This window comes from Ctenocephalides felis, unplaced genomic scaffold, assembly GCF_003426905.1.
Source record: "Ctenocephalides felis isolate EL2017-DRISC unplaced genomic scaffold, ASM342690v1 CF-g0.4_SCAFFOLD_01170, whole genome shotgun sequence".
Taxonomy (NCBI): Eukaryota; Metazoa; Arthropoda; class Insecta; order Siphonaptera; family Pulicidae; genus Ctenocephalides; species Ctenocephalides felis.
This window is the reverse complement of record NW_020537324.1, coordinates 81,038,798-81,053,242: the sequence shown is the minus strand read 5'-3', so window position 1 is coordinate 81,053,242 and position 14,445 is coordinate 81,038,798. Positions and strand designations below refer to the sequence as shown.

General features: G+C 28.2%; 4 protein-coding genes across 4 annotated transcripts; 1 reads left to right on the top strand and 3 right to left on the bottom strand.

The window, feature by feature from the left end:
* Positions 1-1,700: 1,700 nt before the first annotated feature.
* LOC113367760 (protein DDI1 homolog 2-like) lies at positions 1,701-6,361 on the bottom strand. The gene is made up of 6 exons (XM_026609339.1): positions 5,990-6,361; positions 5,675-5,914; positions 4,811-5,012; positions 4,591-4,713; positions 3,695-3,857; positions 1,701-1,901 (listed from the first exon to the last, which is right to left on the bottom strand). The coding sequence occupies exons 1-6, from the start codon at positions 6,246-6,248 to the stop codon at positions 1,701-1,703; spliced, it is 1,188 nt and encodes a 395-aa protein (XP_026465124.1). The 5' UTR covers positions 6,249-6,361.
* Positions 6,362-6,653: 292 nt separating this feature from the next.
* On the top strand, positions 6,654-7,921 carry LOC113366622 (charged multivesicular body protein 2a-like). Its single transcript, XM_026608258.1, has 3 exons — positions 6,654-6,722; positions 7,055-7,650; positions 7,734-7,921. Exons 2-3 carry the CDS (start codon positions 7,074-7,076, stop codon positions 7,871-7,873), a joined length of 717 nt encoding a protein of 238 aa, XP_026464043.1. The 5' UTR covers positions 6,654-6,722; positions 7,055-7,073; the 3' UTR covers positions 7,874-7,921.
* Positions 7,922-8,300: 379 nt separating this feature from the next.
* LOC113368178 lies at positions 8,301-9,454 on the bottom strand. The gene is made up of 3 exons (XM_026609745.1): positions 9,387-9,454; positions 9,181-9,315; positions 8,301-8,461 (listed from the first exon to the last, which is right to left on the bottom strand). The coding sequence occupies exons 2-3, from the start codon at positions 9,304-9,306 to the stop codon at positions 8,366-8,368; spliced, it is 222 nt and encodes a 73-aa protein (XP_026465530.1). The 5' UTR covers positions 9,307-9,315; positions 9,387-9,454; the 3' UTR covers positions 8,301-8,365.
* A 695-nt stretch (positions 9,455-10,149) lies between these two features.
* LOC113367759 (mitochondrial fission process protein 1-like) lies at positions 10,150-11,419 on the bottom strand. The gene is made up of 4 exons (XM_026609338.1): positions 11,359-11,419; positions 10,549-10,682; positions 10,388-10,491; positions 10,150-10,303 (listed from the first exon to the last, which is right to left on the bottom strand). The coding sequence occupies exons 1-4, from the start codon at positions 11,417-11,419 to the stop codon at positions 10,150-10,152; spliced, it is 453 nt and encodes a 150-aa protein (XP_026465123.1).
* Positions 11,420-14,445: the final 3,026 nt, after the last annotated feature.

The window sequence follows — 14,445 nt, the reverse complement described above, 5'->3', positions numbered from 1 at the left end:
GATGAGAAAATCAGGTTTATGTTTTTTCGATGTTTCAAGTCGAAGGAGACTAAATTTGAAACAAGGGGTCCCATTGATCACGTGATCGATTTTTAAAGATTTTTGAATACCTTCAGGTCCCTTAATGATACTTGGTGATATTTAAATTTAACCCCTTTCTCCAAGATACATTACGAGTATTTTAGTACCTAGAAACAACTTTAACATATGGAATTTTTAAAATTTGAAATTTTTGTTCAAAGTCATCAGGTAAATTTATCAGGTAAAATACTAGTGGTGTATGGCATCGTGCCTTACGGCAAATTGCTGAAACTTCCCGTACCGTAATGAAATATTCGAGAAATTTTAAACGTTTTCAAATATATTTTTACAAATACTGTAACTTTCATTATTTTTGCTATCTTGTTTGTTATATCTGAGCAAATCAAATGTAAATCATAAATAAATCAATTTATCTCTAGAACATTAACAATCGTCATTTCATTTCGAATTCAATTTTAAAAAAAAATAGTTGGCTAATTTACACAAAATTGAAAAAGTGCTCCCACATAGTCACAGTCCAAACTTGCATTTGCAAATAATTCTATGCGACATTTTCACTTATACTGTGCTTAGCTTGGCGACATTTTTACATTTTTTCAATAGTTTTCACAAAATTAAAAAAGTGCTCTAAACAGTCTAAACGCACTTGGGTGATCATTTGTACCAGAGTGGCGCTTAGACTGTGCTTAGCCTGGGTGATTTTTTGATTAAAATTTTTAATCGAAAATTACAAAAATATTTTATGGAAAATAAAAAAAGATGTAATATTTTTTATCCTCCAAAGCAATTGTTTTGTCAATACGAACAGAAAGTTTTTTAGATCATTCAAATCGGACGCTTAGGTCAATCAAAAACTGCAATTTTTTGCACCTTTAGCTCTGTATCTTCGAAATGGCGGGACCTGTCTTTGCCAAAAACTAATCACCCCTTCTCCCAATCATTACAAATTGAACGTTTTTTTAGATCATTCAAATCCGATACTAAGTTCTCTCAAAAACTACTCAGCACATCTCCCTATCAATAGAAATCGAATGTTTTTTGAACCATTCAAATCGGTTGATCGGCGCGCCCGAAAACGTGGACGAAAAAATGCGGACACACAAAACACACACACAAACACATCCATTTTTTCTGATGTATGCCAAAACGTCGAGAAATGCAAAAATTTTCTTGTTCGATTTTTGGCCCATTACTATAACTACCCTACGGGAAGTTAATAATATAGCATATACAAGAATAATGAAGTCCTGCTAAAAATTACTTATTCTGATTCAAATAAAACATTATAGTCAACAAAAAAAAAAGATTTTATATCATATTTAAGATATTCAGTTCAGTAAAATGTTTCGTGAAAGTTTTTAATGAAATTTAACATGGCAAAAAAGTTTATGCATAATCCTACAATAATTGGTTGAATTATTTAAATTCATTAAAATTCGGAATAATAAGCTATAATTTTAGGACATACAAGAACGTTTCTGGGCACTGTAATTAATATAATTACAGATAATTTAAAGGTGTTCAAAAGATATAAATTGCAAATTGTATTGTTTAAATTTAAGTCAAAGCAAAAAAATGTATCTTCAATATAAACAGTTAAAAATTGTATCTAATTATTTAAATCCCAATTTCCATTTATTATATCAATTATTAATAATTTACTTACTTTGTCGGCTTTGTTCAAGTGCAGTCTCTAATTGTTTTTGCTCGTGCTCCCGAGCGCTCTTATCTAACATTTCCTGGTCGTCGACACCTCCAGACAACCTTGCGCAGTCTGGTAATTCAGACTCCGCTAAGAATGGAGTTTCTGTACCAGTCGTTCCGATTTGTAAAACGTTTCTTTTTAGATCGATTGTACACTGAAATAAGAAAAATGGATAATGAATTAATAACCAAGAGAAACATGTAATAAATAATGCTATAAGTTTATTCGTTTAATCTGTTGAATCGGAAATAAATTAGGGTGACCATATTTTTTTAAATCAAAACCGGGACGGTAATTTTGAGTTAGTGCAACAAAACTAATTTTTTTTAAAATAACAACCACTATTTTAGAATGCAATAAAAATCAATTTGTTTTAAATGAATACTGAACAGAAGTACTGTACAGAAGTACTGACTTTTAGTAAGAACTTATCGTTGGATTACAAGTTATATTATATTCTATAAGAGCGAAAATTCAGTCTAGACTTTCTCTACACTTTTTAAAAACCCGGGACAATTCGGGACAAAAGATCTAAATCCGGGACAAATAATGGTTCTAAAAAAACTGGGAAAAAAGGTGTAAATCCGGAACTGTCCCGGCCAAATCGGGACGTATGGTCAACTTATATAAATTAAAATAAATTTGTTTAACAATTTAAATTGTACTGAATAATTAAACTTGACATACAAGTATTTTTTCATGAATCATCCATATATATAACTAGTGGCGCATGGCATCGTGCCTTAAGGCAAATTGCTGGAACTTCTCGTACCAAAAAATTCTTTCTTTTTTTTTTAAAGATTCAGTGTTCTTTTAGAACTGTAAAAAAATCGATTCTTGAGATTTTTAAAATTTTTGAAATTGACCTTTTTAAAAAAAATTTTTTTTTTTTATTCTGTGAAATATTTTGGAAATTTTGAACTTATTTTCAAAGCATTCGCGACACGTTAACTGCATAGAAACGAAATATCGAAGCGCGTGGGCGTCGCATAGCAGTATAACGAATATGCATTGGTAGGAAACCCATAAAAAAGTAAACAAAATTTATTACTATTAAAATATCTATGAAATATGTGATAATTTGATGTGCATATGTCTAATGATCATTTTTGAGGCATTTTTTGACACTTTTTTAATGAATCTCTGAAACCGCTAGATAGATCTGCCTTACCAAAAATTTCATAAGTTATTCATTTCATCGATACAAGTAAAATGTTTTTTGAATTATTCAAATCGGACGCTCCGTTCTCTCAAAAAATGACCATTACCATTTATGATTCTTTTGCCGTATCTCCGAAACGGCAAGACCTGCCTTCGCCAAAAAACTAATCAGCACGTCTCCTTATCAATACAAATCGAATGTTTTTTAAATTATTCAAATCGATTGACCCTTATTACCGAAATCGTCAATGAAAATTTGTATCCGCACTCACACGCCATTTTTTCTAAGGTATGCCAAAATGTTCAGAAACCTTTGAAACGTAAAGACTTATAAAAATTTTCATTTTCGATTAATATTTATATATAATCGAAATTACTAAACTATAAAATAAGTTACAATAATAAAATAGCCAAAATATTTCTATAAAATGAAAATCATTGTCACAACTGACAAAATTTTTCGTATTTTCGTTTTGCCATCAACATTTTTCAGCCTAAAACTCGAATTTTGCTCGTATGTCGAAGCAACGAATCGCTCTTTTGGCGGCTCTTATCTCGAAACGCTCGTATTACGGGTTATTCAAAAAAATTATTAATCTTAAATGTTAATGAATGAACAATTAAATTTCAATTACAAATTGAACTTGGTATGAAGATGTTTGAAAAATCAAATCTAATAATTGACTGCCATAATGTAAAAAGCAAGTTATGTACTTATAAATTAATATTAAAATACAAGTAGAATGCTAAAATGCTGTTTTTTTGGTCATATTTTTTTTATCTCACCTGATGTCTTTTCAGCATGTCAAGTCCTAACAACATATCCATAGGCTGCTCTTCCAAAACTGAAAATGATGTCGTTAAGAAATCACTTTCGATTTGGATTTGCACCATGTGTATGCGTCCAATGATTTTCTGAATTCCTACACCTTTTGCTATACCTGCCCACCTGTAAAAAATAAGAATAACATTGTAATTATTTGCATTGAAGAGCTGTGAAATTATAAATGTAGAAAACTATTAAGAGGTATTATAATGTAAAGGCATCAAATCTTTTATTGTCATTTTTTTAAAATTTATTCATTAACATTACAAGAGTACAGAAAAAAAGTACAGACAAAAAAATAATAATTTTAAAAACTAACATTTGTTGAAGTTGGAGGGTTAAAAATAATTGGCATGTCATGGTGTCCACAATTACAACCTTTTAGTAAATGGAAAAAAAAGGTTATTAATCTATAATGATGTCGCAATGGCATATACTAAGATTAAGTTAAAAAATAATCTTAACAAAGCCCATTTTTTTCCACTTTTTTGACTTCCTCAAATTTTTAAACATAGTAAAAATTGGAATTTGAAGATGAGACTAGTATATGCTTGAGAGAGTAAATTGGTTCAGTAGCACTCGAGCAAACGTGGGCATAGTATTGAAAAAAAAAGAATTTTGAGAAAAACGCGTTTGAAGTTCCGAAAAAGGAAGAAAACAGAAGTGAATTATCATGGTCAAACAGCTGTATCTTCAAAAATAATTTACAATTTTAAAAATCCTCTCATACACATATTTTTAAATAGCTAAACTTTGAAAACATGACAAAAAAATATGATTTTTTTGAATTTCTATACTAAAATAACCCCGTTAACAGTATAAATATTATTAAAGTTAAAGTTACTATGAAGGTTACCTGTTATCAACTAATCTCATTATATTACACCTTTCTGCACAAGATGCAGACATAATTGTTGTTTGAGCCCCTGAGTCAATAAATGCTTTCACTGGAAATCCATTTACATGGCAATTAATATACCTGTAAAAAATAATAACACATTAATTTCAAAACATCCACTAATTTCATTTCTATTAACTTTTTTCCAAGTTTTAATTTAATTATCTTTTCTACTCACAGCATAACAACTGTTCCGAAAGTCTCTGGATTATATTCCATCGCTGCTTCCATATTAGCTTCTATGTTTTTCTGTCGAATCTCTTCGGCAATCAGTCTTTGAGCCTCTGTATCAAAAGGACTAGCATTCATCATTCGTAAGCGTTGCTGTTGCCTTTCGGCTCTGGCTGCAACTTGCTCACGAAGGACATTGGCAAAAGTATCTGGTAAAGGATACATAGATTCATAAAAATTTTATATATATATATATATATATATATATATATATATATCAAGGCCGGTCCTACCTTTAATGCCATGCATGCAAAAAATGTGCGCGCACGCTTTAGGGGGCGCCAAAACGAGATTCGCAAATGAAATTTTCAATATAGTTTTTTTTTCAATATAATTCAAGAAACGTATAATTTCTTTGCATTTTTCACTAGCAATATTTAAGATGCAATTTTGGATATTTTAAATAATAAAAAATTACAATAAAATAATCCAACATAAAGCAGCATGATTTGTTTAATAGAATAAATCACATAAAATCTCCAAAATAAATAAGTAAAATTTTTCAAAAATATTATTTCAAGCAATAATAAACATATTGAAATGTTTGGATGTCCTAAAAAGTTTGGATTAAAAATAAGAATTTAGAAGTAGTTTGGTAGTGATTATGAAAAGCCCGCAAATCGCCACGATATTCTAAGTAAATTTAAAATCAATGTTCTTTTATATTTTATATCAAATTTTTTGTGTACTAAATCCAGAGTTATTAAAAAGTATTTAAAAAAAATAACGTAAATATTCTTATAATTTTAATGATAAACCTAAAACTGTAATATATATATATATATATATATATATATATATAATATTTTACCTAAATTTCCACTAAGCAAGGCGTCCGCCAAGCGTGGATTATTTTGTTTGAGTAAAGCCAGTTGATCAGGATTTGCTAAAAACATGTCCCGAATCATCCCGGGGTCATCTTCAGGTGCGACACTGATAGGAGGGTTTCTGCTACCTGAATTTCCTTGTTGAGAGCTGTTGTGATTTGCAGCTGCTCTCGGCAAAGATGATCCTGGTATTTGGATGGAGCTGAAGTCGAAATTAGGCAATTCTAGAAAAGATTAGTCGAATTTAGGTAATTCTATATTAAGTTATGAGTATGAGACACTTATTGTATTATTATTACCTGGTCCCCCTTGTAAAAGTGTTGAAGAAGATGTATGCAGCATGTGTTGCAAAATAACGACATCTCCATCCCTTATCCCATGATCTTTCAGAGACTTTTTATCATCCATCAAAGGCCTTCCATTAAATGCAATTACGATCTCGGGAGCAGGAAAACCTGACTCCACTTCACAAAATGCTTTAAAATTTTCAAGTTCCAAATCTTCGGATACATCTAAAACAAATATATCGTCCGACAGTGTTGTAACTGTAATTTTCATTATTAGATCTAATGGATTAGTAAAGTGGTAAAAGACACTTAGTATTTAAAAAATGCAACGTCAAGCTAATATTATTTTCGACTTGTTTACAACGCTTTTGTCTGAGTTTGAGATATAATTAGAACACAGCATGACAGTTAGATATCAGCATAAAAACTGCCATTTTGTTAAAGATGGACGATTTGTGTTTACAAAATTGACAAGCAAATATACTCACAAAAATGATAAAAAATATTATAAAAAAACTTTAAAACCACCCCGAATTGCAACCTAAACAATATTAACAATACTTAACATCATTTATTGAAGTCTGGAAAATATTTAATTTGTGTTTAAATTTCGCGCGCACACACTTGAAGTTAACAGTGACACCTGGCAACACCATTAGTCATTTTCTAAATATTTTGACAAGTGACAGATAACCTGGTGACGCAGTTTTTACACAATTTATTATTAATTATTAAATAATTAAAGGTAATTAACAAATTAAGTACAAGATTACCAAAATAAAATAATTGATTGTCATTCTGGGGAGTTCTGGTACATTTCATATATTTATGTGAATAATTATTGTAAAATTTGTTTAGTTTCAGGGTTACAAATTTTAATATAGATTATTATAGAGTTTTTGTAAATAAAGACTAATATTAATGCCTAGTTAATTCTTTTTATAACTACATAAACATATGAATTATAATATTGAGTAACACTTAAACACCTTCATTTAACATTTGTATTACCAAGTTCCAAATTTGTTTCATCTAACAAAATTTTTTATTACCTTTATATTTCTATTATCCTTCTAGTTTATCTATTTCCTTTACCATGGAGTGGTTATTCGGGCACAGGATGACCCCTGATGAGATGCTCAGGAAGAATCAGCGTGCCCTAAACAAAGCGATTCGTGAATTAGACCGTGAAAGAATGCGCATGGAACAACAAGAAAAAAAAGTAATAGCAGACATCAAAAAATTAGCCAAAGACGGCCAAATGGACGCTGTAAAAATCATGGCAAAAGATTTAATACGTACAAGACGTTACATTAAAAAATTCATGATAATGAAAGCAAATATTCAAGCGGTTTCCTTAAAAATACAAACTTTAAAATCCCAAAACACGATGGCTCAAGCCATGAAAGGCGTTACAAAAGCCATGCAGAATATGAATAAGCAATTAAATATGCCGCAGATACAGAAAATTCTGCATGAGTTTGAAAAACAATCAGAAATTATGGATATGAAAGAAGAGATGATTAATGATTCGATTGATGATGCTATGGAGGAAGATGATGATGAGGAGGAGTCTGATGCTATTGTTTCTCAAGTTTTGGATGAATTAGGTTTACAATTGAATGATACTTTGTCAGGGCTGCCGCAGGCTTCTGGTTCTTTAGCTGCTTCAGGTAAAAAAACCTGAAAATGCATTAATTGATTAATTAATATTAATTAATTGATTATTTTATATTTATTAATTTATTATTTCTAGGTATGAAACAACCTGTAGCGACAGCTGTTGGTGGCGGTGGTGGCTCCGGACCAAAATCAACAGGTAGTGGAGGAGGTGCTCCAGTTTCTGATGCCGATGCTGATCTGCAAGCTAGACTTGATAATCTGCGTCGTGAATAATGTTAAATTAAGTTAGTTTTATTGTTTAATCAACGCACCACAGCACAAACTGCAGAAGAAAGAATATTGTTTTATATAAGCTTTATTAATTCATTAGCTTTTGAAAAAAGATTTGGTTGTTTATTTAATTTACCTGTACTGCAGTTTTTGCAACGCTTTTACAGCTATTTATCACACCAATTAAGTTTATTTATAAACTTAAAGACAGGTGTGAGGTTGTTTTAAATATTTTTATGAAAATTTTATATAAGCTTCTATATATACAGAATGTGATTATTATAAAATGTATTATAATATAAATTTAGGCATATTTGCAGCACTAATATGAAATAAATATTGAAGTTATTATAAAATGCCTTTTAATTATTAATAATACAACATAAGGCTGAAATTGATGAGATTCCTTTATGGAATAAAAATAAAATTCTACTTTATTCCTTTGTATTTAGTTAAATTTACACTTATCACACATTTACTAAGAATTTTCATTGTTTATTGTTCTCCTTTGTATTCTTGCAAATGGAGGAGCACCCAAGCGGGGATGGCCAAGCAACCGACTGTGATGACGGCTCCATGGACAATTTTCTCCTAAAAAATAAAACATATATTAAGGAATAATATAAAATTAACCAACAACAATAACAAATTATTAGCATAATGTGAAATAAGTAAGAAAATCTTGCTACAACCAGAAAAAAAGTAATAATAGACAAAAAAATTAGCAAAAGATGACTAAATGGATGCTGTAAAAATCATGGTAAAAGATTTAATACGTACAAGGCGTTACATTTAAAAATTCATGATAATAAAAGCAAATATTCCAACGGTTTTATTAAAAATTCAATGCTCACAATAAGTAATACTTCATTATGATAATGAAATTTTTAATTTCTAATAATTTAATTCAGTTAATAAGTATGACTTGTTTAAAAATAATAGCATGTTCTTTGAATTTTTAGAACTTAATTCCTCATTTTGTACTAGTGCTTTGTTTTGTATAAAACTGATTCTCATAACACGGTAGAATTTTTTGGAATATAACTACAATGTGATACCTCTTCACAAATTAAAATTAACAAATACATAATAATAAAAGTTACAAATCTAATTATCAGCGGTGAATCCTTAACCAGAATGAAGATATAACTATTTATGTGGTGAAAGTTCTCCAAAATATGATCAAAATTAAAATATTTTGACATTAATTGTAATATAATAGTCATAGGTTATGTATTAACAAGTTATGTAACAATGTATAAAACTATTAAAAAAACAAAATAAAAGTAAAATATATTATTTTTACTTACAGCAGTAGAAATCTTAGTCCTTGGGGGCCCTGATACTACTGGATAAGCATCATTGAAGTTCCTGGTCTGTTGCAAAAGAGTTCTGACCACTGGGGACGACTTTGTGATGGCGCGGACTCCAATCATTTTAATAATCTAAAACAACATATTAATAAATAAAAAATTACGGTAATCGACATGTGCAATGCAATTTATTAATTACTGACCTGGTTTTTGTATTATTTGTGAAAACCGAATGATAAGTAGTCTTTTCTTGACGACTGTCAGACAGGTAAAATTATACGGTGTGAAGTTGGTTGCAAAAGTATTGCCAAGGGCGAACTTCGTGTTGAAGTTTGGAGGCGGGTAATTTAAATTTGAAATTGAAATACAAAAAAGACGCAAAAAATGGTAATCAACATATATTACAATGCAATTCAGAATTTATACTATTATAATGATATGTATAATTAGAATTATATTAATTTGAAATGTAATATATCACAATATATTAGGTTGTCAAATATCTCCCTTCCGCTTTTTTGCTCTCGATTTATAATACAAAAAGGCGGAAGGGAGATATTTGACAACCTTATATAATTAAAATATAATGTTTTACAAGACAAATTATAATTTGTAATATTTTGTATCACTTTGTTTATAATATTAATTATCAATATTGGTTTATATTTTTAGTTATTATTGTATTGTTTATCCAATATTTTAATTTTGTTTATTGCCTTATATTTCATAAATATTTTTCATATATAAATTGTTTTATCAAATTTGTTATTATAAATTGTACGTTAAGTTTCACTTTCTATTATGAAAATCTTGAATTGATTGTTTTTGTGACTTTTTATATTAATATATTTATATATAAGTCACTATATTTCCTAGTCTAAATAAAATATTTTATCAATATCAACCTATAGGTCAAAATTTTATTTAACTGTCTTGTATTTATCATCTATGATTTTAATTTTATTTTTAATAAGTTGTCCCCAATAAATTCCTATAGGTAACATTCATAAACAGTTGAGTGGCTGTATCAATAGGAGAAATCATCATTGGAATCATTGCCAAGCATAAAATTCCAGGTGCCCAACGGAGTCTCAAATATCTCGAAATCAAATAACGAGCCCTGAAATAATAGACACACTATTAATTCATAAAATTAATATAATTTGAAATATATATGTGTATATATATGTTTATGTCTACTTACTCGTGTATAATCGCTCCTGGTAGAAATCCGTTCGCCAAACCATTCCAAAGAAGTACATCCCCGAAAGCAACTAATTTATTGGGCAAACCTTGTTCGTTAACACCCTGAAATAAATAAAATTATATATGATTTATTATGAGTATTTATATGATTTTTCTTACACTTGTCTGATAGGCTTTTTGGTACACGTCCATGCCAATGTAGAAGGACCTCAAATGTCCTGCATGTCGAAGACTTCTATTAAATCTGCAGGGCAGAAGGTCCTCTATACAGCATGCTATCAGAGGAGAATAACCTGCAAAAAATAATAAATAAATAAAATACATATTGTTAGATAAAATATGAGACAAGAAAATAATAAGGTAGTAAAATTTATTAGAGATAAAATCGCTACATTGGATGTCAAGACCTCTAATGACGAGTTATAGGAATAAATGCAGCATCACTAGTATAAAGGAAATTTTTTATCTCTTTTTTCTGTCTAGTTGTATTTTTGAAGACGAACAAATTTAAATGTTTTTTCAATTTACTAAAAATTTTAGAATGCGAGGATTAGCAAATTTAATTACATTCACAAAAAAATGCCAAAGTTTGGGAGCAATTTTGATTGACTTACAGTTTTTGGTTTCAAACTTAGCAAGAAAAAATGTTAAATTTTATCTAAGAAACATGATGTAAATTTTCTAAATATTCAGCAATATTTCCCTAAACTTCTTTTAAATCACTTAAAATTTAATATCTTTATAAAAAATAAAAAAATATTTATATTTAAATATTTTCCAAAAGAATTCGTATACTAAGCACTTTTTCATCAAACATTTTGTCTGTAAACTTTAATAAAAAAACAAATATTTCAATAATTATCATCTTATAATCTTATCAATATTTCATTAATTATCAAACTTGTAAAAAAACTAAAATAAAATTTACCTTTCATATATAATTTTTTTTTTTTAATTATTTTTACTCACCCAAGTACCTCAAAGGAGTGACCCGAGTGTCTGAAGGAAAATCGAACTCGGGTATTTTCATTTTCAAATTTTATTAAAAAAATATAATAAAAAATGTATAAAATTTAATTCAAAATATTTAAATAATTTTGACATATGTCATTAATTTGTTGTTAATAAAAATAAAACACTATTGAAATTAAAAATTCAAGATCATCATAGTATACTTTTGGAGAATAAAATTCAATATTATTTTTAATAATAAACTTTTTTATAATAAACTGTTGGTTGTTACTAATTCTAAATATTTTATCATCGATTGAGTTACTTTAATTTTTTTATATTTAACAAATTATTAAAAAAATAATATGACTTAATTTTATTTTTGTAAGCAATTTAAAAAAAAAAATGTTTCTTTCTAATTATTTCCTTTCAGTTTTAGTTCTTTCCAGTTTTGGTAAATTAGCAAAAATTTTAAAAATTAGAAAATTATAATTAATATCTACATAGAGAAAAATATATATTAATTTTTAGAGTAAGACTCTATAGCGTCTCTGTATATTTTAAAAACCCTAGCAAAAACCACGAACTGTCTTATTTTTAGATAAAATGCAACAATAGAAAATGCATTCATTTGGTATTTCTCAAATAACTTCTAAACTTTCCCGAGAAACTAAATAGTGTCTTTGAGAAATTCGTTCAAAACTAAACAATCTACATTTCCATTAATTCAACAAGTGTTTTTTATGCTCATAGCACAATAATATCAAATTTGATTCTAATATGAATCATAACCGCCTCCATGGCCTTCGTCAAGGTTATTCTCATACTCATATGTAGGTGCGCAAAAGTTGTGTCATTTTTATTTATAAATAAATAAAATGTCAACTAAATAAAATAAAATGTCAAATTGTAACAAATAACAAATGTCATTAAGTGGAACTAAACAAATATTTTAAGTGGAAAAAATATATCCTAACAATTATTTGGTAATAACAATTAAGTGATAAAATAATACAAGCCTTGTAATAAAATGATACAAGCAAAGTGACTTGAAAAATTTACTTTTGATCTGACACAGGTGAGTTAATTTGAAATTATGTTAGTGAACATGAAATAATTAATTTTTTACTTTGCCAAACAAATTTTTCTCTAGTACAAGTTTCAAATTTTAATTTTTGCTGCAACTGCTAATAAACATCCATTAACCACTTCAAGACTTTTTTTTAAAACACGGTGGGTTAAGTTTTAGGCTTTACAAAATATATAAAATATAATAATTACTAAAAACAAATATTTATTTCCATGTCATCACCAAAAATAAATGAATTTCCCCTGATCCGAGTCAGCTATTAATTTTGTCATTTTCCCTGTCAAAAAAATTCCAAAAAAATAAAATTCACGGGCGTTTCGTTTCGCGTTGTCAAATTTATGTAGGATTTCTCGAATAAAAAATTATGCCTACCACCAATTTGGACCTATAGGGAATGTCATTGGACGAAATTCGTGTATTTTGTATATATGCATCCAAATTTTGTTCCAGAGACGCCTCTAATTAGCGATGGGGAAGGACCGTGACTGCCTCAGGAGGTTCCCTTTTCGATTCTTGGGTAAGGATAAAGGATACATGTATCAATACAAAGGATACATTTTCGAATTTCCTTGCTCCCAGGGGCTCAAATGGTTTCAAATTGATAAAACAAAATTCTCTGAAAGTTTTAGCTCTTAATATTAACGTTTAGATAGAGCGCAATTCAATCAAACTTCGTATGGAAATAGCATGAAAAAATTTTCAAACATTTTGCGGAGCGTCGAATTTTCAATAAAAAATGACACGAATTTTCACTTTTAATTCATTTGTCGCTAAGTTATATCCTAAAAAATTTTATTTTATTTTCAAAATTTTTCCCATGCTATTTCCATACGAAGTTAGATTGAATTGCGCTCTATCTAAAAGTTAATATTAAGAGCTAAAACTTTCAGAGAATTGTTTTTTATCAATTCAATCGAAAATGTCCATATTAAGGACCACCCTAATATATATATATATATATATATATATTATATATATATATATTAGGGTGGTCCTTAAAATGGTCTAATATATATATATATATATATATATATATATATATATATATATATATATATTGTATGATTCTGAATTTGATGTTGACATATGTATTATGTCATAATAACGGGCATAACATCAATAAAAAACATGAATTGCTTTCAAAAATTTATTTTAAATCCATACGTTTCGGCTATAATCCTAGCCTTCATTCAGTGGAAACTAAAAATAAAATTAAAAACTAAAGCAATTGAATTGGAGTGGAAAGAAAAAATAAAATAGTAAATAGTGCTTACAATTAGTTAATCTTAGTGTTAAATTGGAAAATTTTTATAATCCATGGTATCAAGATATGGTAATGCACTACACTATGTATTATAAACATTAAAGTTGTAATTACACAATATTTTCACAAAATACTATTTTAAAAAAATCACAATTGGATAGTGTGTTGTTCGTAGACTGGTTGAAGATATAATGGAGAAAGGACATTTTAAATAATATTTTAATTTTAATTTAATTTAATTCACATAAGAGTAAACAAGCCAGAACTTAATGAAACGTTTACAACAACATAAAATATAATTCAAAAAATCCGAAGCAATTTAAAACTATGATTGCGGAGCATATTTTATACTTTAAAACACAATATGGACTTTTCTAACCTGACTGTACTACAATTCGAACAAAATTTATTCAAACGAAGAATTGTAGAAGGATCATTTTTAACTATTTACAACAATAAAACAATAAATAAACGGATTGAACCTAACACCCTGTGCGACACAAATCTCTTTTATTTAGATAGTATTTCCAAATTTATCACGAAAGAATAAAAACGACACGCAAAGGATTCGCAATTCGTTCCACACATGTGTAGAATCTTGGTGAAAAATATTTTTTTAAAAAATCCTTTCTCCATTATATCTTCAACCGGTCTGCGAACAACACATTATCCAATTGTGATTTTTTAAATTAGTATTTTGTGAAAATATTGTGTAATTACAAGTTTTATGTTTATAATACATGTAGTGTAG

Excerpts from the sequence above, each read along its gene's own strand:
- LOC113367760 (XM_026609339.1), bottom strand. The coding sequence starts at position 6,248 with ATGAAAATTACAGTTACAACACTGTCGGACGATATATTTGTTTTAGAT. Across the intron at positions 3,858-4,590 it reads ATGAGATTAGTTGATAACAG|GTGGGCAGGTATAGCAAAAG; the intron begins GTAACCTTCATA and ends TATTTTTTACAG. Across the intron at positions 1,902-3,694 it reads ACATGCTGAAAAGACATCAG|TGTACAATCGATCTAAAAAG; the intron begins GTGAGATAAAAA and ends TTCTTATTTCAG.
- LOC113368178 (XM_026609745.1), bottom strand. The coding sequence starts at position 9,306 with ATGATTGGAGTCCGCGCCATCACAAAGTCGTCCCCAGTGGTCAGAACT. Across the intron at positions 8,462-9,180 it reads GGACTAAGATTTCTACTGCT|GAGAAAATTGTCCATGGAGC; the intron begins GTAAGTAAAAAT and ends TTTATTTTTTAG.
- LOC113366622 (XM_026608258.1), top strand. The coding sequence starts at position 7,074 with ATGGAGTGGTTATTCGGGCACAGGATGACCCCTGATGAGATGCTCAGG. Across the intron at positions 7,651-7,733 it reads TGGTTCTTTAGCTGCTTCAG|GTATGAAACAACCTGTAGCG; the intron begins GTAAAAAAACCT and ends TATTATTTCTAG.
- LOC113367759 (XM_026609338.1), bottom strand. The coding sequence starts at position 11,419 with ATGAAAATACCCGAGTTCGATTTTCCTTCAGACACTCGGGTCACTCCT. Across the intron at positions 10,683-11,358 it reads CACTCCTTTGAGGTACTTGG|GTTATTCTCCTCTGATAGCA; the intron begins GTGAGTAAAAAT and ends TATTTTTTGCAG. Across the intron at positions 10,304-10,387 it reads CCAGGAGCGATTATACACGA|GGCTCGTTATTTGATTTCGA; the intron begins GTAAGTAGACAT and ends CTATTATTTCAG.